Source organism: Ictidomys tridecemlineatus, chromosome 11 (assembly GCF_052094955.1).
Source record: "Ictidomys tridecemlineatus isolate mIctTri1 chromosome 11, mIctTri1.hap1, whole genome shotgun sequence".
NCBI classification, from domain to species: domain Eukaryota; kingdom Metazoa; phylum Chordata; class Mammalia; order Rodentia; family Sciuridae; genus Ictidomys; species Ictidomys tridecemlineatus.
The window spans coordinates 48,744,896-48,766,879 of record NC_135487.1 but is presented as its reverse complement, the minus strand read 5'-3'; the positions used below and the strand labels follow the sequence as shown (position 1 = coordinate 48,766,879).

The window sequence follows — 21,984 nt, the reverse complement described above, 5'->3', positions numbered from 1 at the left end:
AAAAAGAGCAAATAAACATTTTAAAAGCTCTAAAAATTCTAATCATATTTTTTATAAATTCCTTATATCATGATATCATTTAGAATGCTTACATGTACCAGACACACAACTAAACACCTATGAAATAGGTATCATTAATACTTAGGAAGATCAAATAACTTGCCTAAAGTAACAACTAAAAACAAAGAGCCAAGATTCAGAACCAAGAAAAGTTTGACTTCAAAGCCCACACTCTTAATACTCTATTCATACTACTATGGCTATCCTCTGCCCATTAAAATATGTCAAGAACTATGTAATGTTTTGAACAACCAATAATAAAAATTAAATATACATATATATTAAAATATATCATATAATAAAATAATACATATATATGGATATCTCCTAACTCTTCATCCTCACCACAACTAAGGTGGACATCCCATTTCCTAAACATTGCCTCTAATATATAATTGCTTTCATCATGCCATTCTATTTTCCTAAAATACTCACCTTCTTTATCAACTTCCTCCTGACCCATAAAGGTTGTTGTGACGACTGAATGAGTTAATACATATAAATTACCTAGAATGCTGCCTGGCTATTATTACTACTTGAAAAATGTTAACTGCTATTATTAAAAGCCATGTATAAGGTTTTAGAAAATTGATGAGAAATGATACACCAAAATAGGTCAACCAAAAGCGAATATACCTTGCAATAACATATGTTCAAAAACATTCTTTGCTTTCTCTCTTAGAGACAGACAGACCGAAACACATTCAAACATACAAAGTCAAGCACAGATGCACAGTAAAAAGAACACCAGTGTTAGAGACAGACAGTCTTGGTTTAAATTTCAGCTTTGCTATCATGTAAACTTTGGACAAATTATTTAGCTTCTCTCAGCGTCTGGCTTCACATTCATAAGGTAGGGACACTTAAGTCTATCTTTTAGGCTTCTTGTAAGAATTAAAGATATTTTCCAAAGAACCTAGCATGGTGCCCAGAACTCAGTAGTGGAATAAATTTTTTATAGGTGATTACTGAAAGGATGAGTATATGTGAAAATTCAGAAACATCAAATAAAGTCAACTTGAGATACTGAAGCATCCATAAATGTTTGAAAAATTATCATTCTTAGGTTAACTAAGATGAAAACTTTCATTATTATTATCATATACTTTAAAGTTATTAGACAATCTGATAAAGAATGTTAATATATAAATTCAAATAACATTTACTTAGTACTCATATTGAAAGTCTAAAACTATGAGGGACATAACAAAAGAGAACATGATCCTTATCTTGAAGGAGTTAACAGGAACCAAACCATATGGTAATATGTTATGTATTATATAAAATAAAGGTACTCAGAGCTATGCCAGAAATAGAGTAATATGAAAATAAAACAGTAAAAAAGTTTAACAATAAATTCTTCAAAGATTTTTAAATGTTTTACAAATTTGGCACTTACCTTCATATTTAAAATGGTAACATTTTCCAAGCAATAAAACTGGAGAATTTCTACTAAAATATGTCTTTGTTTTCAAAACCCAACCTAAATAGAAGAAGGAAAAAAAGAAGTCAAACTAAGAGTTTAGTAGTATTTTCTTTTAATTTCAAGACATCGCTTACCACTTACGAATGTGCATTTATTCCAAGAGCTGCAAAATATTTAGACAATGACCTTAATATACAAGTCATATGTTACTTTTGAATAAAAATATTTTTAACCACATTCCATCCCCTTAAAGAATATGAGAAAAAAAATCTTAATTTACTTTGTCAGATCTTGATGTTATTATGGTACAAAATTCCAAAGATACAAATTCTGCTCTGACTTCCCCAACACTAACTTCTAGTCCCCAAGGCAACAATATATATCAATTTCTTGCATTTTCTTTTATCCCAGAAATTAAAAGACTTGAAAGTATTTGCATATTCCCAGGAAATAATTAAGGAAAAAAACACACAGTAGCCTCATGCTACTATGATAAAAGTAGATCCCTGAAGGTTCCTGAGGAAATCTGTTAAAACGTCTTCATTTTGATGAGATGAGAATGTCTGCATGTGGTATATAAAGCTTTCAGACATCTAAATCTTCAACCTTCCAAACCTCAACAAGTTGCAAATTCTAATTCTTCCAATTTGTTTTATTACTAAACTGTCAGCATCAAAAAGGTAGTATCCTGGTCTGGGGATGTACTTCAGTGGCAGAAAGCTTGCCTAAGCATGTGCGAAGCCCTGGGTTCAATCTCCAGTGCAAAAAAAAAAAAACCCTTGGTAAAAGTTAGTATCCTTTTTGGCTTTTTATAATTCCATTAATAATTCCAAATCTCTTGAGGAAAGAACTTCCCTGCTACATTGCTGAATATTCTTTTTTTTATTTTATTTATTTATTCTAATTTGTATATGACAGTAGAATGTATTTCAATTCATATTATACATAAACAGCACAATTTTTCATGTCCCTGGTTATACACAAAGTAGAGTCACACCATTTGAAATTCCTGATTGCTAATGGTAGGATTAAATGAATCTTCTAAAATACTAGACTGTTTCAATACAAAGAAGCTGTAATTGAAAGTCAAATTGGGTCTACTCTTAGGAAGACAATCAGCCTTTATATTTAACAGACTTGTTATAAAGTAGTGATTTTTATGAGTGCACCCCAAAGTACTACATAAATAAATTAAAATATTTATTTTTATTTTTAAAATATTTTTTAGTTGTAGATGGACAGAATATCTTTATTTTTATACTTATTTTTATGTGGTACTGAGGATTGAACCTAGGGCCTCACATGTGAGAGGCAAGCACTCTACCACTGAGCTACAAACTAAGCCTTGAAAAACTTATTTAAAATAAAAATGTCAGTCTCTTAATTTGAAAGTAAGAGAGAATGGGATATCAAATACACTAAGCTTCACTTGGATTATTACAAGACTCACCAAAATATTTTTTGTGTGATAAATGTTTCCCTATTCTAACAATTGTAACATATCATAGCCAAATTAAACTCCCTGTGGCTCAGTTCTGATTAGGTAACTCTTCTGTTCAAAAAACATATTCAGCTACTCATTTCTTAATAGATTTATTATGAACTTCTCATTCCTATTAAAGACTTTCCAGAGACAAATTATCTTTATAATCATATTTCCTTCTTTCCTTGCCTCTACTCAAAGTGGGCTTTGCTACAATAACAGTCCATCTAAATCCTACTCCTTCTTCTGGCTCAAACATGTTCTTCCAACACAATTTTTCCTTTCCCCCTTCTTTAAAGAAGTGAGAAATTGGCATTTATCTATTATATTCCGGGGACCAGACTATGAGTTTTACATATATCATCTTTTAATACTATTCTTAGTATCTTATAATAAATGATCCTAATCCAAAATAGTAGTAGCTGTCTTTCCCAAAAAGGCAGTATTTTCAAAGAACACCTTAAGAACTTAATAAAAACAAGCTCAAATAAAAGGAAACTACTTAAGGAGAAACTTCTCCCTGTGGTTTATATTTTCTACCTATTTCCCAACCACCCACCAGTCCTTCTTCAAAAAAGGAAAAGTTAGGAATCCGGCCAGAACCTGAAGCACTGCAAAAGTCCACAAGAGAACAGGATTACAGGGCTTTACAATTCAACCATTAATGATGGGGTACATATACTCTCTTACTCTTCTAATTCCTGTGTAGACCCTGGCAGGTTCTAACCCCTCATCACAGACTGATGTCCTTTAATATTCCATGTAGTTAGATACATAAAAGGAATCAGGACTTCCCATAAGACCCTATTTTTTCTCTCTTTTTCCACAGGCATGTCAGAGATGAATCAGTCTACCATGTCAATGACTAACCCAATATGATGTAAGCTGGTTTCCTTTGCCACACTCTTCCACGATGATGTTCTGCCTCACCTCCAAACTGGAGGAATGGAGCCTGCCTTCTATGAACTAAGACCTCTGAAACCATGAGCCCTCAAATAATCTTTTCTTCTCTAAAATTGTCCTGGTCAGATCTTTTAGTCACAACAGCAAAAAAGCTGACTAAAACATTATACAAAGCTATACAGCTACACAAAGACTCTCCTCTTCATGGAGTCTCTCCGTGTGATTTCTCCAGCAGAGAACTGAACTGGTAATTTGACAGTTCAGAACTCCAAAACAGAGTAAGTGGAAGTCACCTTTTAATGGCTAGGCCTGGAACTGACACAGCCATCATTTCCATTTCATTCCTACTAACTAATGTCCAACATGAGCCAGACCAAATTCAATCAGAAAAAGTGACAACACAAGATGTGCTTCACTGAGGGTCATCTTTGGAGATCAACTACCATAAAGAGAATCTTACAAAAAAGCCTTATTTGTAATATTCAAATTTGTGATTTAAGGCTTTAAAAGCCGTACACAGGATAAAATATACAGAAATACTAAGCGTGATAATAATATTCTGGAGAATAAGAAACACCCAGAATAATAATTATCAATACTGACCTCAGTATCAATACTAATTTTTTAAAGAGGAACCCAAATTTATAATCATAAAATCATGCAAAAAGGGGGGGGAGCAAAAAATGGCTTTTTGAAGAAAATATAATCCAGTGCATTTTATATCTTATTATTCAGTTCCAATTTCATCACCATGATAATATCAGCCTGACTTTGAATAATCTTAAATTATGTAAACTATATTCAGAAAATAATAAGATTGAAAAACAAGGGAGGTTGGGTTTGAAATCTCTTTTCCAGATTTACCCAGATAGGTGGCCTTGAACAGGTCATTTACTCTCAGCTTTCTAAACTTATATTTAAAAAAAAAAAAAAGAGTGTAATGATTTGGATCATCATCTCCAAAGGTTCGAGTGTCAAAGGCTTGGTCCCAAGCTGATATCCTACTGAAAGGTGGTGGAACTGATAGGAAGTTGGGTCATTGGAGATATGCCCTTGAGTGGAATACTTGGACCCCAATCTCTTCTCTCTTTTTGCTTCTTGGATGCTATAAGGTGAATAGACGCCCCTGCCACATACTCCCCCACCATGATGTTTCTACCTAGCCAGACGCCAGAAAGCAATGGAACCAGCCGACCCTGAGACTATCTCTGAAACTGTGAGCCAAAATAAATCTTTCCTCTCTTGAAAATGATTCTCAGGCATTTTGTCACAGCAAGAAAAATCTAACACAGAGTATCAGAGAGATGAGATTTAAATGATAAAGGACAAAAACTGTCTATTAAAAAGTCCAGCATACAATGAATATTCAATCAACAGAAGTCTTTCCTACACTTCCCCATGCTATACAAACTCTAAGGATGTAAAATACACAAAACATTTTAAAATGAGCTCCATCAATTAAAATTAAAACAGTATTTCATAACAAAAAGCTACCTAGAACACTTAGTTACCCAAAACAATCTGTTCTTCAGAGGTGTGATAACCATAATTTCACAATATGCACTTAAATATCTAAACAAAGAAAGCCACACATTATTAAAACTTTTATATGCATATGTGTGTGACTGGTTAAATAACAACTCTTAAGATACTGCTGAAATGTGTTAATGAGTTTCTTTATTATAATTTTCAAACCTTACAAATGAGATCTTCATCATATAACCTACTCATTAAAGATTAAAGGACAAGGGCTGGGGATGTAGCTCAGTTGGTGGAGTGCTTGCCTCACATGCATAAGGCCCCAGCCCTACAAAAAAAAAAAAAAAAAAAAAAGATTAAATGACAAGTCTCAACTTGCAGATAAAATTATTTTCTCTATAAAAAAACTTAAAGAATCCACACACACACACACACAAAAAAAAAAAACTAGTAGTACCTATAAAGAAGTTCTTCAAGGTTATAGAATACAAGATCAAATTACAAAAACCAGTTGTATTTCTAAATACCACAGTGAACAATTCAAAATGAAATTAAGAAAACAATTCATTTTACAACAGCATCAAAAAGAAAAGATAGCTCCAACAAAAAGAGTGCAAGACTTGAACACTGAAAACTACAAAACATCACTGAATTTTAAAAGACTTAAACAATTGGAAAGACATTCATGTCCATGGACAGGATGGCTTAATATTGCTAACAGAGCAAAACTCCCCAAATTGATCTACATATTCGATGAAATCCCTATCAAAATCCCAGCTGGCATCTTGTAGAAATTGACAAAATGATCATAAAATTCATATGGAAAGGCAAATAAGCCAGAATAACCAAAAAAAATCCTGAAAAGGGAAAAAAAGTGGGAAGACTCACTTTCCAATTTCACACTTTACTACAAAGCTATAGTAATCATTGTGAGCATAATTGCAGCCATTTTCCTTTTCTCCACCTCCATTTTATGAATATTGTTCTTATTCCCATGAAATAGAAACTAGCCCGAGATAAAACCTACCAGCCTGGAGATGTGCTGGTCTCTCCCTGTTCTCTCATTAAGAGACAGAAGACAACTTACTGGCCCCTGAGATGGGGACGCACTGGTTTCCATGTTCTCTCCTTAAGATAAAGGGACATGCTGGCTTCCCTATTCCTCCTCTGAGAGATGGGAAAACTGCCTGTCTCTGTTCCCAAGAAATAAACTTGCCTTCCACAAGATAAGGGGTTGCTTACCACGTCAGTCAAGACTAAACCTATCCCTAGTATGCGGCCATGGTTCTAGCCTATAAAAGATAAGATTCAAGGGGGGAGTTGCTGTTGCTCTCCTTCCTTGCTGCTGCTGCCCCTCTCTTTGTGCAGAACAGCCTTGTCAGGCTCCTGACAATAAACCTACTTCTTATACCAGGTGTGTGTGTGATCAGTCCTGCACCACTTTTCTTTCAATTATCACAGTCAGGTACTGGTATAAAGACAGATGGAGAGAAAAATGATATAGAACTGACAGTCCATAAATAAACCCATACATCTATGGTCAGTTGATTGTAGACAAAGATGTCAAGATCATTCAACTGAGAAATAATAGTTGATAATGAGAAATCTAAATAACCATACAAAAGAATAAAATTGGAACTCTACCTCTCACCACATGCAGAAATGAACTAAAAATGCATTTAAAAACCTAAATGTAAGAGTTAAAACAATAAAATTCTCAGAAGGAAACATGAATATAAATTTTCACGATCTTGATTTAGCAACAATTGATTTATTATGGCATCAAAAGCACAAGCAACCAAAGACAAAAAAAACTGGACTTCATCAAAATTAAAGTTTTGGGCTTCAGTGGACACTATCAAGAAAGTAAAAAGTCAATCCAAGAATGAGAGAAAATATTTGTAAATCATATATTTGCTAAGAGATTTTTATCACTCAATTATAAAATTACAAATAACCCAATTATAAAATGGACAAAGCATTTATCCAAAGAAGACATACAACTAGCCAGGTGGTCATGAAAAGATGTTCATCATTATAAATTATCAGAGAAAGGCAAATAACCCCATAGTGAGAATCCACTTTACATCCACTGCAATAAGATGGACAATAACAAGTGAAAGCAAGGATATGGATAAAGTCAACCTCTCAAACCTTGCTGAAGGGAATTTAAAATGGTACAGTCACTAAGGAAAATAGTTTGGCAGTTCCTTCAAAAGTTAAACTTTAGAGTTAATATATGACCCATCAATTCTACTACTAGGTATATACCCAAGAGAATGAAAAAGATACATTCACACAAAAACCTGTTCACAGCAACACTATTCATAGTAGCCAAAAACAGAAACAACCCAATATACATCAACTGAAAAAAGGTAAGTAAAATTCTTAGCCATACAATAAAACATTAATGAGTTTCATATAAAAAATGAAGTATTAATACATACATATTATAATACAGATGAACTTTGAAAATATTATTCAAAGTGACAATAGCCAGATACAAAAGGTAACAAGCTATATGATTCCATTTACATGACATATTCAGAACAGTCAAATTCATGGAGTCAGAAAGTACACTTTTTAAATTGATATATTAAAAATATGAACTAGGGCTGAGGGAACAGCTCAGTGGTAGAATGCATTTAGCACATGCAAGGCCCTGAGTTTAATCTCCAACACCACAAAAAATAAATGAAAATTAAAATTGTACACTATAAAAGGGTATATTTTTAGTATGTAAAATACTTTTATTTTTAAAAAATTAATGTTCAAAATTTTCAAAATGCAATATAATGTTGTTGCCAAATTATATCTATACATATATAGCTAGCTGATCACTTCCAGTAGACCAGAAGCCAAATGCTAGTTATGTTTTATCTGTATTTATATTATAAAGGCCTTTTATTGAATTCTGTTATCATTCCTGGTTTTTTAAATTTTTTTTTAGTTGTACATGGACACAATATTTTTATTTTTACTTTAATGTGGTGCTAAAGATCAAACCCAATGTCTCATGCATACAAGGCATGTGCTCTACTACTGAGCTACAACCTCAGCCCCATCATTCCTGTTTCAAAGATAAATTTAAAGAATTTTGTTATCATTCCTGGTTTTTTCTTCCTGTAGAAACTAGTTCTGCCTGAGTACTTCTCTATCTTTGAGGGCTTCTTCATCTCTAATTTGTATCTAACCTGAGGTGGATTTCAATAATAACCACATTAGTGGCTCAGGAGACTAAGGCAGGAGGATCATGAGTTCAAAGCCAATCTTGGCAACTTATGGAAGCCCTAAGCAACTCATCAAGACCCTGTCTCTAAATAAAATATTTTTTAAAAGAACTAGGGAAATGGCTCATTGGTAAAAAGTACCCCAGGATTTAATCCCTGGTACCAAAAAAATATTACCCCTATTGAATTTGTTTGCCAAGAGTAACCAGTTTGAAAATAGTAACTAGAGAGTACATTTGAAGAAAAAATTCAGCAGTATCAGTGTACAAACCTGATACTACTGTATGTTCAGAAGTAAACTTTGGTTAACTTCCTGGTTCAGAGATGAGGCTGCCTGAAACTGAATCTAAAGAAGTGAAGTATTATCACCTGAATAAATTATTTCTGCCATGGGATGTTAAAAAGTACACATCCATGAGGATATCAATAAACTCTATCAAAATAGGGAGGGAAAAAAGGACCGCACAGTATGATTGAGTTTCTAAGCAATGTTCATAATGACATTTAGCTCTTTCTTCAGGAGATTCTTATCTACATTCCTTACAAAAATTAAGGAAAAAAGATATATATCTTAAAATACTCCTTGGATTTATATAATTCATAAGTCATAATACTTACTATATTTCATGTTGTTCCATGCTGACATAAATTTAGTTTTTAGCTTGTCAACTTCATCTGTTCCCGTGGCCTCCATATTCAAATTCTAAGAAAAAGCCATTACTTGGTTGCATTCTTCTGTACAGTTTAATCTTCTGACTTAAAGAAAAAAAGTTAAAGAAAAATAAGTATACATATTATATGGTGCCATTCTGCTAAAGTTACTTAAGTGATTAAATATAGTCTGAAGTAAAAGGAGCAAACCAATTTCTCATTTTACAGACAAAAATAGAAAATCAAATTCTCATTTACAGACAAAAATCTTATAAAATATGATATTCCATAAATATTTAACTATATGAAACATTCAATACCAAATATGTAACAATAAAATTATCACACAAAACCAAACACTCATATTGAATATAATAAAAATTACCTTAGTAACATAGCTCAGCTTTTATGCTTATAAGAACACCCAAGATTTATTTTATTTGTTATTAGAGAAGGTGATTTGAAATCTTATAAAATAAAATGTTGACTTCCATTAATATTAAGTTGCTACTTTCATATAAAGTTTAATTGTTTTGTATTTTAAATTATGACATTTAATTTCTTCCTATTTTAATACCAAATACCAAAGCTTTTTAAAAAATAAAATAGTATGGCTTAAATTTATAAAAGAAAATGTTTTCTTACTTTAAAATAAGAATAAACATAGTTCATAAGTATGTGTTTCATAATGTTGTCTAGGGGGAAAATTGAGTTGTGAGAAACAATCTGAATGAGGAACAAATTATAACTGAAAATGCTTGTGTTTATTTGCAATAATTCACAGTGTACTTTTCAAGAGATGAATGTTGCACAGAACATTACTCTTTTAGGGTTATAAATATCTACTCAAAAATATTGATACATTCATTTTTCTAACAATAGGCATTGTGCTTTAAAATATGCATTAAAAGCTACTAATCATAAATTATGTCTAAGACAGGAGAAAACATGACTTACTGGTAGAATTTAAAAACAAATGTGCTTACAATACACAAACTCCAAAAAAGTGGCACTAGATGCAGGAGCAGAAAGGAACACACCAGGCGTTATAGACCAGGTTAAGAATTTTGTTCTTTATCCTAAGAAACTGGTTTCAAACACAAATATTGGAATTGTTTTGTGTTTGTTTTACTCAACAAACAGCAGCATGGAGAATATTGAAAGATGACAGAAGCAGGGATACCTTCAGCTCATCCTGGGGCCTGATGGATCCCAGCTGGTGGTATTCCACCACCAATCCACATAAGAAACAAGGGAACAATGGGAAAATAGGAAAGGATGCAGTTTAGGAAGCAGCAGCTGGACTGTTTCTCCACTGGTCCCACAAAAGAAGTTACAATTTATAGAAATGAAAATCAGGTAATATACATATTTATACAGGTTTAGTTAGGCTGTGCTTATTAGCCAGAGAATATATCAGTAGCGCCTGTTTTCATTCTTAACAAGGCAGTTGGTTACATTGATTTGGGGCTAAAATGAGATGTCTGAGCTGAAAATCTTAATCTGCAAACTGCTGATGTATAAACAAGAACTAGAGCTATAAATACATTTCTCAAGGACTTTGTCTAGTTCATGTTTACAACCCCAGCACTTAGCAAATTCCTGGTATTTAATGAGAATATTTAAGGCTCTTCATGAAGTAACTCTATCCATACTTCACTTAGCTTCCTCTCTTGCCAATCCCTAACATGTATTGTATGCTGAAGCCATTTTTTAAATTAAGCTTCTTGAACTTTTGATATGCTGTTTGCTATCTCTGCAAGTACTGTTCCTTCTACCTCGAATACCTTCCTGCTCACCCTCACTATTTGATCACCTTACATTTATTAAATGAATCACTGATGGGTTGGAGTTTTGTGTGGTTCAGTGGTAAAAGCACTTGCCTAGCATGTGTGAGGCACTGGGTTCATTTCTTAGCACCACACATAAATAAATAAATAAATAAATAAATAAATAAATAAATGTCCATCAACAACTAAAAAATATATTTTAAAAAATGAATCAAAGAACTGATAAATTAATGAAATATAGATATATTGCTAGTAGCACTCTCACCAGAATTAGAATGAGTTTTAACTTACAATTAAAATAAAGGAAAATTTCCCTCAAAGAAACTGTCCACATATTTAGCAAAATATATAAAAGCAAAGAGAAGCAGTTATAAAATGTGTGCATTACATAAAGTGCATCTAAATGATGGATTACATAGCCTTTAAAAATGTCTCCAAAGAGTTTGTGAAAGTGGAGAAACACTGTCAGACCACACAGGCAGGGGTGGGATAAATGGCAGGTTCAAAAGAAGTTCATCAAAATGTTAACAGTTTCTCTGTGTGGTTACTTTTATATCATCATTGTCCATATTTCCCAAATCTTATGTAAAGAAAATGTATTAGTTTTAGAATTTAGAAGATTATATTTTTTAAAGTCACCAACCTTGAATCCTCTAAATCCAAATATTTTAATTAAGAAAAGGTGCACACGTGTATTTTTTTTTCCTAAGTCAGAAAGAAAGTAGGCCACAGGAAAGACTGGTTTCACCAATTCCTAACACTATTCTGGATGGTCCTTAGCAGGAATAAAGAAGTCAAAATGCACTAATTCTGACTCTCTAATTAAATAGTTTATCAAAGTCTTCTTTCCAATTACAAATATTTGCCACACTAAAGTCTCAAGTGTAAGGATATTGTATTTCATCAACAGTGCTGCTGTGACACTTCCAGAATGGTGCCATGTAAAACCAATGAGCTTACCCCTAAATCCACTGTAGCTGTACTACTCATGACCTCCCTTGAAATTTCTCTAGCTTGGCCACTATGATACCATAATCTTCCCACTATTTTTTTTTTTTTAGTTGTTGATGGACCTTTATTTATATGTAGTTCTGAGAATCGAACCAGTATCTCACATATATGAGGCAAGTGCTCTACTACTGAACTACAATCTCAGCCCCCATCTGACAATTCCTGTTAGGCTTCTTCATTAACTTCTATTCTCCATTTCTAAATGCATTATATTTACTTACATCTGCTACTAAACAGAGTTTTGGGCAGAACCCAAGATGACAGTTCCTAAAGACTGTCCAATAGTTCTACCCTCTTTGCTTTCCTTTTCCATCAGTATTTCCACTCATATTTCTTTGGCTGTGGTCAATCTTTCCTTGAGCTCTTTGACTACAGACCTCATTCTAAAATCCACTTCTCTGCTAGTATGTCTCAGGAATGCATCAAGTTGAACACGTCAAAATAAGTAAGCAAATTCATAAGCTTCCTTGTAAAACCGGCTTCTTGTCTTATTCAGTTTCTGTAAATAGCATCAACTTCCCAACAGACTCAGATTGGGGTCATCTCATACTCCTTGCGTTCTCTTAACCCTTTACATCCTCTTTACATCCAACTCCTCCTTTTATTTTTTAAAATTTACAATGTCTGTAAAATCTGTTCATTTTCTCTACCACTCCTTAAATACCTCATTATTTCTTAGTCATTTCTGTCTAAATGACCTCCTCATTTTATTGTTGTCCCTCTACACTACCATCCAATCGCCCTAAAGCATGCCTCTTTCACTGATTCCCTTTCAAATACAGAATAAAGTCTAAATCCCTGGTATTTAAATATAATACTTGCTTACTCAATAATTCTAGTGTTATCTGCAGTTAGTATTCTTCATATAACCCAGACTTAGCTTTGTGAGATATTGCTGGGACACAGACTCCCCTACCCAAATATTAAAAAAAAAAAAAAAAAGTCAAGATGCCCTAAAGGGGTTGGAGGAAATGAAGATGGTGAGTAATCAGGCATTTTGCATAGGGAAAGCCTGCATCTTAGATAATGACTCCTAAATAAACAAATAAGCAAAGTAAGATGCTATGATACACAAATTAATGAGGCAAGTGTGCTAACCTCAATGAATTTAGGATGGAATAAACTGCTAAATTATTCTCTTATTATTATTTTTAATTGAAACTTCTGCTACTTAGATTAATGACTCAGAATATCTTTATCCCCAAATGTGAAACATTTGAAATGTTTCTGAAACATATCCTTAAGTATTCCATAAGAATACTTTTATTGTCATTGTTATATTGAGTAATTAAGAATAACAAAATTATCAGCATAGAATCAAACTAAAAATAATCTGTTACTATTTTAACCATTAAATATAGTTATTTTTCATATGACTAATATTGAGTTACATTATTTTCTAAAAATGAAGCCCATTTTATTTCCATAACAAAAATTTAAATGACAATTTCTAAAACTCTTCAATTTCTGAGCAATTGGAGGTTATTTTAAAAAGTGATCCCTAGGGGCTAGGGATGTGGCTCAAACGGTAGCGTGCTTACCTAACATGCATGAGGCACTGGGTTCGATTCTCAGCACCACATAAAAACAAAATAAAGAAGGAGGGAGGGAGGGAGGGAGGGAGGGAGGGAGGGAGGGAGGGAGGGAGGGAGGGAAGGAAGGAAGAAAGAAAGAAAGAAGGAAGAAAGAAAGAAAAAAATTGTGTCCACCTAAAACTAAAAAAATAAATTTTTTTTTAAAAAGTGATCCCTAGAACCATGTTGGAAAGTATTAGAAACTGAGAAACTTTACAAAGAAATAAACAAAAATGCCTACTCGGAAGATTTGTCTCACTTCATACTAAAACTCATTAAAAAACTACAGTAATCAAACCTTAATACTATTTAAGTTTATTATTCCTATTAGCACAGGATGACACCAAATAAAACATAATAGGGAATACAGAAATACCCAAGCACATTTGAGAATTTAAGACCTGACATGGAAGATATTTCACATTAGTGAGAAAAGATGAACAACACTGGAATAATAGGCTAGCCAGTTTAAAAATAAAGTTCAGTGACTACCCCACACATTATGAATTCTAAATTAAAAATTTAAATACAAATGCAAACACAGAGAATATATGCACATACTTCAAGGAAATAACAGATTAAAAATTTTTAAACAACCTTGGAAGAGCAAAGGCAGTTCTAAGCACAGTATACAAAACCAGAAATCAGAAAGGAAAATGCAATTACTAGAAATGAAAACTTCTGTACAGCATGAACAATGTTGAGTTACAATCCATCACAGAGGAAAAAAATTTGATACTCATTGAATATTCAAAGTTTTAAAGTCACTAATGTACCAATTATCCATAAAGTCAAAAATGGAAACGGCTATGAAATAAAACCTCTATTCTGACTTTCTTCTTTGTTGTTTTCTTTATTATTTAAATGTTATATTCTCTTTTAAAATAACAAAACTATTAAAAAATAAATTGCTCAAATGAAAAAATTAATACCCCAAATGATAAATGACCACTTAACAAAATTAACAAATTGTTTGACTAAACAATTTATAGTTGGGGTTGGGGTTGTGGCTCAATGGTAGAGTGCTTGCCTAGGATGTGGGGGGTGAGGGCCCTGGGTTTGATTCTCAACACCACATATGAATAAATAAAATAATGTCCATTGACAACTAAAAACACATATTTAAAAAAAATTATAGTTAAGGCATTCTATTAAAAAATTTCTGAACAGTCCATAAGACTGTTTTATTTTTCCTTTTAAGATAACTCTATTTTTATAGTTCTCAAAGACATCAGATTCAGCTATTTAGTTGAGTGGAAACTTAACTTCCTTATTTAATTCCCCAAGGCAGCTTTAGCTAAATAAAATCACTTAGAGAATATTATTTGTTGACTCACAATTTCACTTTAAATTACATGTGGCAAGATTTACAAAAAGGAAAAAGAATGAATTATTCATAGAATAAGGTTGTGGCTCAGTGGTAGAGTGCTTGCTGAGCATGTATGAGGCTTGGGTTCTATCCTCAACACAATAACAAAAAAAAAATGAACATATTACATCTATCTACAAATATAAAATTTTTTTAAATGAATAATTCAGTCCATTCAGTCTATGAAACATTTTCTGTATATTTGTGTGAGATAAGCCAAGGAAAAAAATATTTATAATTTAACTGCAAATGAGAAAAAAATACACACACAAATGAGAATATCACAATAAAGTTCAAGATAATAGTCTCAACTCAAAATTCTGAACTATCCTTACCCACAAATCCCTTAAAATTTTCCTAGCTTTTAAAAAAATTAAAAGTAAATTAATATTCATTTGTCTAAAGTCAGGCACAGTGGCACACACCTGTAGTTCCAATTACTCTGGAGTCTAGGGCCAGGAATTCAAGAGCAGCCTGGGCAACCTAGTGAGACCATCTCAAATAGAAAGTATAAGGTGTTGCTTTGCCATTATCCAGTATATCCCAATCCCTCTAGTACCCAAAACACCTGGTTTGACTGTCCCCATGATCAAATGTTCAAATTGATAATGCCACAATTTCTGGTTTTGTTTTTTTTTTTTTTTTCCTATGTAGTATAATCAGCATCTCAGTCTGGAGATGTATCAAAGTAACATTTTCCACAATTTCCAAATAACTTTTTAGAGGTGTTTATGGTTTACTTTTTATACTTTAGAGATTTACTAAATCTTTTTTCAAGTGGATGTTCTTTACTAATACATACTACAACAAATCTTACCACATACCATCTCCATATTTTTGTTCATTGTTTAAATTCTCTCAAGTCCTTTTCTAACTACAGAATAATCACATTAAAGAGAAGAAAACTAGGGGCTGTGGATGTGGCTCAGTGTTCGAGTGCTTGCCTAGCACCTGTGAGGCACTGGATTAGATTCTCAACACCACATAAAATAAATAAATAAAATCATTTGTGTCCATCTATAACTTAAAATTTTTTTTAAAAGTTTCTTTTTTTCTTTAAAGAGGAGAAAACTCTTATAATTCTATCTCAGTAAAGAAATTAAAAACCAAGATAATGTTTATTCATACACTTAACTGTTAATGATGTACAGGAGCAGAATGATGACTAAGCAGAGTTTTTTTGGAAAGCAAAATATCAACACTTGATGTGTAAATCATCAGTTGAGACCCAGATGTTCTTTTCAAAGTTATTTTTTTAACCACAACTACGCATTAGAGTTGACAAATTATAAACTAATAAGTGAGACTACCAGAGAGCCAAGATCCAGCCCAGACTGCCCACACTGGCCTGCCAGGGATCCAGGCTCTCAATAGGCCAGGTCCACCTTGGCAGGCCAGTGTGGGCAGACACCTACCAGAGCCTACCCTCCAGCGCAGGACAGCCTCTTGCAACCAGCAGAAAACCACAGGAGGTCAAGCCCAGCAGCCCAGATTCACCCACACCAGCCTATGCAGGTCCCAGGCTCACAGCAGGCCCAGTCCACCCCTCCCCTGGATGGGGGCAGACACCCTTCAGAGACTAGCCTCTGGCACAGGACTGCCCCTTCAGACCAGCAGACTGCCACATGAGAGGTCAAGCACTGTGGCCCAAATCAACTCACATCAACTTGCACAGGACCCAGATCCATGATGCAGTAGCATTCACTGAGGGACACCAGCAGGGTCTGGAAACCCAATATCAAGGTGAGGTACAGGCAATCTGCATGGGTACTATAAGAATATAGAGAAGGAAACCGTAATATCTCAGATCCACACTGCAAGAAAGGAAGATACATAGACAACAGGAAAAAACAAGGGAGGAAAATGCTCCAAACAAACCAGAACACTATAATAACAGAACCTATGGAAAACAAAGTTGATGAAAAGTCAGAGAAGGACTTCAGAAGGTTCCTAATTAACATGATCTGTGAATTAAAGAATGATCTAAATGAGCAAATACAGGCAAAATTGATCATTCCAACAATGAGATAAGAGAGCAAATACAGGTAGCAAAAGATTACTTCAAGAGATAGAGACTCTGAAAAAAAATCAGAAATCCTTAAAATGAAGGATACAATAAATCAAATAAAAAACTCAATAGAAAGCATAACCAACAGACTAGATCACTTGGGAGACAGAACTGTGAGATAATGAAGACAAAGTATTACAATCTGAAAAATAAAGTTGAACACACATTGAAGATAGTTAGAAACCATGAACAGAACATCCTAGAATGATGGGACAGCATCAAAAGACCAAATCTAAGAGTTATTGGGATAGAGGAAGGCACAGAGTTTCAAACCAAAGGAATGCACAATCTCTTCAATGAGATAATATCAGAAATTTTCCCAAGCATGAAAAACGAATTGGAAAACCAAATACAAGAGGCTTACAGGACACCAAATGTACAAAATTACAACAGATCTACACCAAGGCAAATTATAATGAAAACACCTAGCATACAGAATGAGGTTAGAATCTTAAAAGCTGCAAGAGAGAAGAATCAGATCACATATAGGAGGAGACCAATTCGTATCTCAGCAGATTTTTCAACCCAGACCCTCAAAGCCAAGAGATTGTGGAACAACACATACGAAGCTCTGAAAGAAAATGGATGCAACCAAGAATCTTATATCCAGCAAAACTAAGCTTTAGATTTGATGATGAAATAAAAATCTTCCATGAAAAACAAAAGTTACAAGAACTTACAACTAAAAAGACTGAACTACGAAACATCCTCAGAAAAATATTCCAAGAGGAGGAAATGAAAAACAATGATGAAAATCAGCAGAGGGAAGGATTACACTAAAGCAAATTCTAATCAGAGGAGAAACCAAGTCATGTTAAATACCACAAATAAACAAAAATGACAGGGAATACAAATCATGTCTCAGTAATAACCCTGAATATTAATGGCCTAAACTCACCAATCAAAAGACATAGACTAACAGATTGGGTCAAAAAAAAAAAAAAGACAACAATATGCTGCCTCCAAGAGACTCATCTCATAGGAAAAGACATCTACAGACTGAAGGTGAAGGGTTAGGAAAAATCCAACCCACTAACATGGACTGCGAAGCAAGCAGGTAGCATCCATCCTCATATCAAATAAAGTAGACTTCAAACTAAAGTCAATCAAAAAGGATAAAGAAGGACATTACAAACTGCTCAAGGGAACCATACACCAACAAAACTGAACAGTTACAAATATATATGCCCCAAACAATGCAGCAGCTATTTCATCAAACAAACTCTTCTCAAGTTCAAGAGTCAAATAGACCACAACACAATAATTTTGGGTGACTTTAACACACCTCTTTCATCACTAGATAGATCTTCCAAACAAAAGCTCACCAAAGAAACTATAGAACTCAATAATACAATCAATACCTTAGACTTAACTGACATAATCAGAATATTCCAACCTTCAATTGGGGAATATACTTTGTTCTCAGTAGCACATAGACCATATACTATGCCACAAAGTAACTCTTAGAAAATATAAAAAAGTAGAGATACTACCCTGCATTCTATCAGATCATAATGGAATGAAATTAGAATCAATGATAAAATAAGAAATAAAATCCACTCCAACACCTGGAGACTAAATAATATGCTACTGAATGAACAATGGGTTACAGAAGACATCAAGGAGGAGATTAAAAAGTTTTTAGAGGTGAATGAGAACACAAATACAACATATCAAAATCTCTGGGACACTATGAAGGCAGTTCTAAGAGGAAAATTCATTGCATGGAATTCATTCCTTAAAAGAAGAAAAAGTCAACAAATAAATGACTTAACACTACATCTCGAAGCCCTAGAAAAATAAGAACAAATCAATACCAAAAGCAGCAGAAGACAGGAAATAATTAAAATCAGAGCTGAAATCAATGAAATAGAAACAAAAAAGACAATTGAAAATATTGACAGAACAAAAAGTTGGTTCTTTGAAAAAAATAAATAAAATTGACAAACCCTTAGCCAAGCTAATAAAGATAAGAAGAAAGAAAACTCAAATCACTAACCTACATGATGAAAAAGCAAATATCACAACTGACACTACAGAAATGCAGAAGTTAATTAGAAATTATTTTGAAAACCTGTACTCCAATAAAATAGAAAATATCAAAGGCATCAACAAATTTCTAGAGTCATATAATTTGCCCAAATTGAATCAGAATGATATATACAATGTAAACAGCTCAATTTCAAGTGATAAAATAGCTGATGCCATCAAAAGTCTATCAACCAAGAAAAGCCCAGGTCCAGATGAATACACAGCGGAGTTCTACAAGACCTTTAAAGAAGAACAAATACCAATACTCTCCAATTTATTTCAGGAAATAGAAGAAGAGGCAGCACTTCCAAACTCATTCTATGAGGCCAATATCACCCTGATTCCAAAACCAGGCAAAGACACATCAAAAAATAAAACTTCAGACCAGTATCTGTAATGAACATAGATGCAAAAATTCTCAATAAAATTCTGGCAAATTGCATACAAAAACATATCAAAAAGATCGTGCACCATGATCAAGTGGGATTCATCCCAGGGATGCAAGGTTGGTTCAAGATACGAAAACCAATAAATGTAAGTCATCACATCAATAGACTTAAAGATTAGTCTATTAACTTATCATATGATCACATAAGTATATGATCATATGATCATCTCAATAGACACAGAAAAAGTATTTGAAAAAATACAGCACCCCTTTATGTTCCAAACACTAGAAAAACTTGGGATAATAGGAACATGTCTCAACATCATAAAGACACTCTATGCTAAGCCAGAATAGCTAAAGCAATCATTCTAAATGGAGAAAAATTGAAGGCATTCCCTCTAAAAACTGGAACAAGACAGGGATGCCCCCTTTCACCATTTCTATTTAACATAGTTCTTAAAACACTGACCATAGCAATCAGATAGATAAAAGAAATTAAAGGATTACACATAGGAAAAGAAGAACTCAAATTGACACTATTTGCTGATGATATGATACTATACCTAGAAGACGCTAACTAAAAGTTCCACCAGAAAACTTCTAGAACTAGTAAATTAATTCAGCAAAGTAGCAGGATATCAACACCCATCAATCAAAGGTATTTCTGTGTATCAGTGATAAATCCTCAGAAAGGGAAATGAGGTAAACTACCCATTCTCAATAGCCTCAAAAAAAAATAATAAAATACTTGGGAATCAACAAAAGAGGTGAAAGATCTATATAATGAAAATTACAGAACCCTAAAGAAAGAAATCAAAGAAAACCTTAGAAGACAGAAAGATCTACCTTGCTCTTGGAGAGGGAGAATTTATATTATCAAAATGACCATACTTCCAAAAACAATATACAGATTTAATGCAATTCTAATCAAAATCCCAATGACATTCCTCATAGAAATAGAAAAAGCAATCATCATGAAATTCATCTGGAAAAATAAGAGACCCCAGAATAGCTAAATCAATCCTCAGCAGGAAGAGTGAAGCAGGTAGCATCACTATACCAGACCTTAAACTAGACTACTGAGCAATAGTAACAAAAACGGCACGGTATTGGCACCAAAACAGACTGGTAGACCAATGGTACGAAATAGAGGACACAGAGACTAACCCACAAAATTACAATTATCTTATTTTAGACAAAGGTGCCAAGAACATGCATTGGAGAAAGATAGCCTCTTCAACAAATGGTGCTGGGAAAACTGAAAATCCATATGCAACAAAATGAGATTAAACCCCTCTCTCACCATGCACAAAACTCAACTCAAAATGGATCAAGGACTTAGGAATAAAACCAGAGATCCTGCATTAACAGAAGAAAAAGAAGGCCCTAATCTCCTTCATGTGGGATTAGGCCCCAACTTCCTTAATAAGACTCCATTGGTGCAATAATTAAAATCAAGAATCAATAAATGGGATGGACTCAAACTAAAGTTTCTTCTCAGCAAAAGAAACAATCTGTGAGGTGAATAGAGAGCCTACATCTTGGGAGAAAATCTTTACCCCTCACACATCAGAAAGAGCACTAATCACTAGGGTATATACAGAACTCAAAAAGCTAAACACCAAAAAAATAATAATAACCTAATCACTATAATGGGCCAAGGATCTGAACAGACTCTTCTCAGAAGATGATATACAATCAATCAACAAATATATGAAAAAATATTCATCATATCTAGCAATAAGAGAAATGCAAATCAAAACCACTCTTATGATTTCATCTCACTCCAGTCGGAATGGCAGGTATGATGCATACAATCAACAGTAAGTGTTAGCGGGGATGTAGAGAAAAAGGTACACTCATACATTGCTGGTGGGACTGCAAATTGGTACAGCCAATATGGAAAGCAGTATGGAGATTTTTTGGAAAAATGGGAATGGAACCACCATTTGACCCAGCTATCCCTCTCTTCAATCTATACACAAAGGACTTAAAAACAGCATACTACATGGACACAGCACATTCAATGTTTATAGCAGCAGCACAATTCACTATAGCTAAACTGTGGAACCAACCTAGATGCCCTTCAACAGATGAATGGATAAAAAAATGTGGCATATATACACAATGGAATATTACTCAGCAATAAAAGAGAATTAAAATCATGGCATTTGCAGGTAAATGGATGGAGTTAGAGAAGATAATGCTAAGTGAAGTTAGCCAATCCCAAAAATCCAAATGCTGAATGTTTTCTTTGATATAAGGAGGCTGATTCATAGTGGGATAGAAAGAGGGAGCATGGGAGGAATAGACGAACTCTATAGATGAACTCTAGATAGGGCAGAGGGATAGAAGGGGAAGGGAGGGGACATGGGGTTATAAATGATGGTAGAATGTGATGATCATTATTATCCAAAGTACACGTATGAAGACATGAGTTGGTGTGAATATACTTTGTATACAATCAGAAATATGAAAAATTGTGCTGTATATGTGTAATAAGAATTATAATGCATTCTGC

The 21,984-nt window shown here is 33.6% G+C and overlaps 1 protein-coding gene across 8 annotated transcripts in view; it reads right to left on the bottom strand.

The window, feature by feature from the left end:
* The window catches only part of Atg4c (autophagy related 4C cysteine peptidase), a 92,677-nt gene that overhangs the window by 56,576 nt on the left and 14,117 nt on the right, over positions 1-21,984 (bottom strand). For all 8 annotated transcript variants that reach the window (XM_013363980.4, XM_021734828.3, XM_013363979.4 and 5 more), the window contains exons 3-4: positions 9,200-9,337; positions 1,460-1,543 (exon numbers count right to left, since the gene is read on the bottom strand). In XM_013363980.4, coding sequence (XP_013219434.2) covers positions 1,460-1,543; positions 9,200-9,275 — 160 coding nt within the window. In that variant the 5' untranslated portion in view covers positions 9,276-9,337. The remainder of the gene's footprint in view (positions 1-1,459; positions 1,544-9,199; positions 9,338-21,984) is intronic.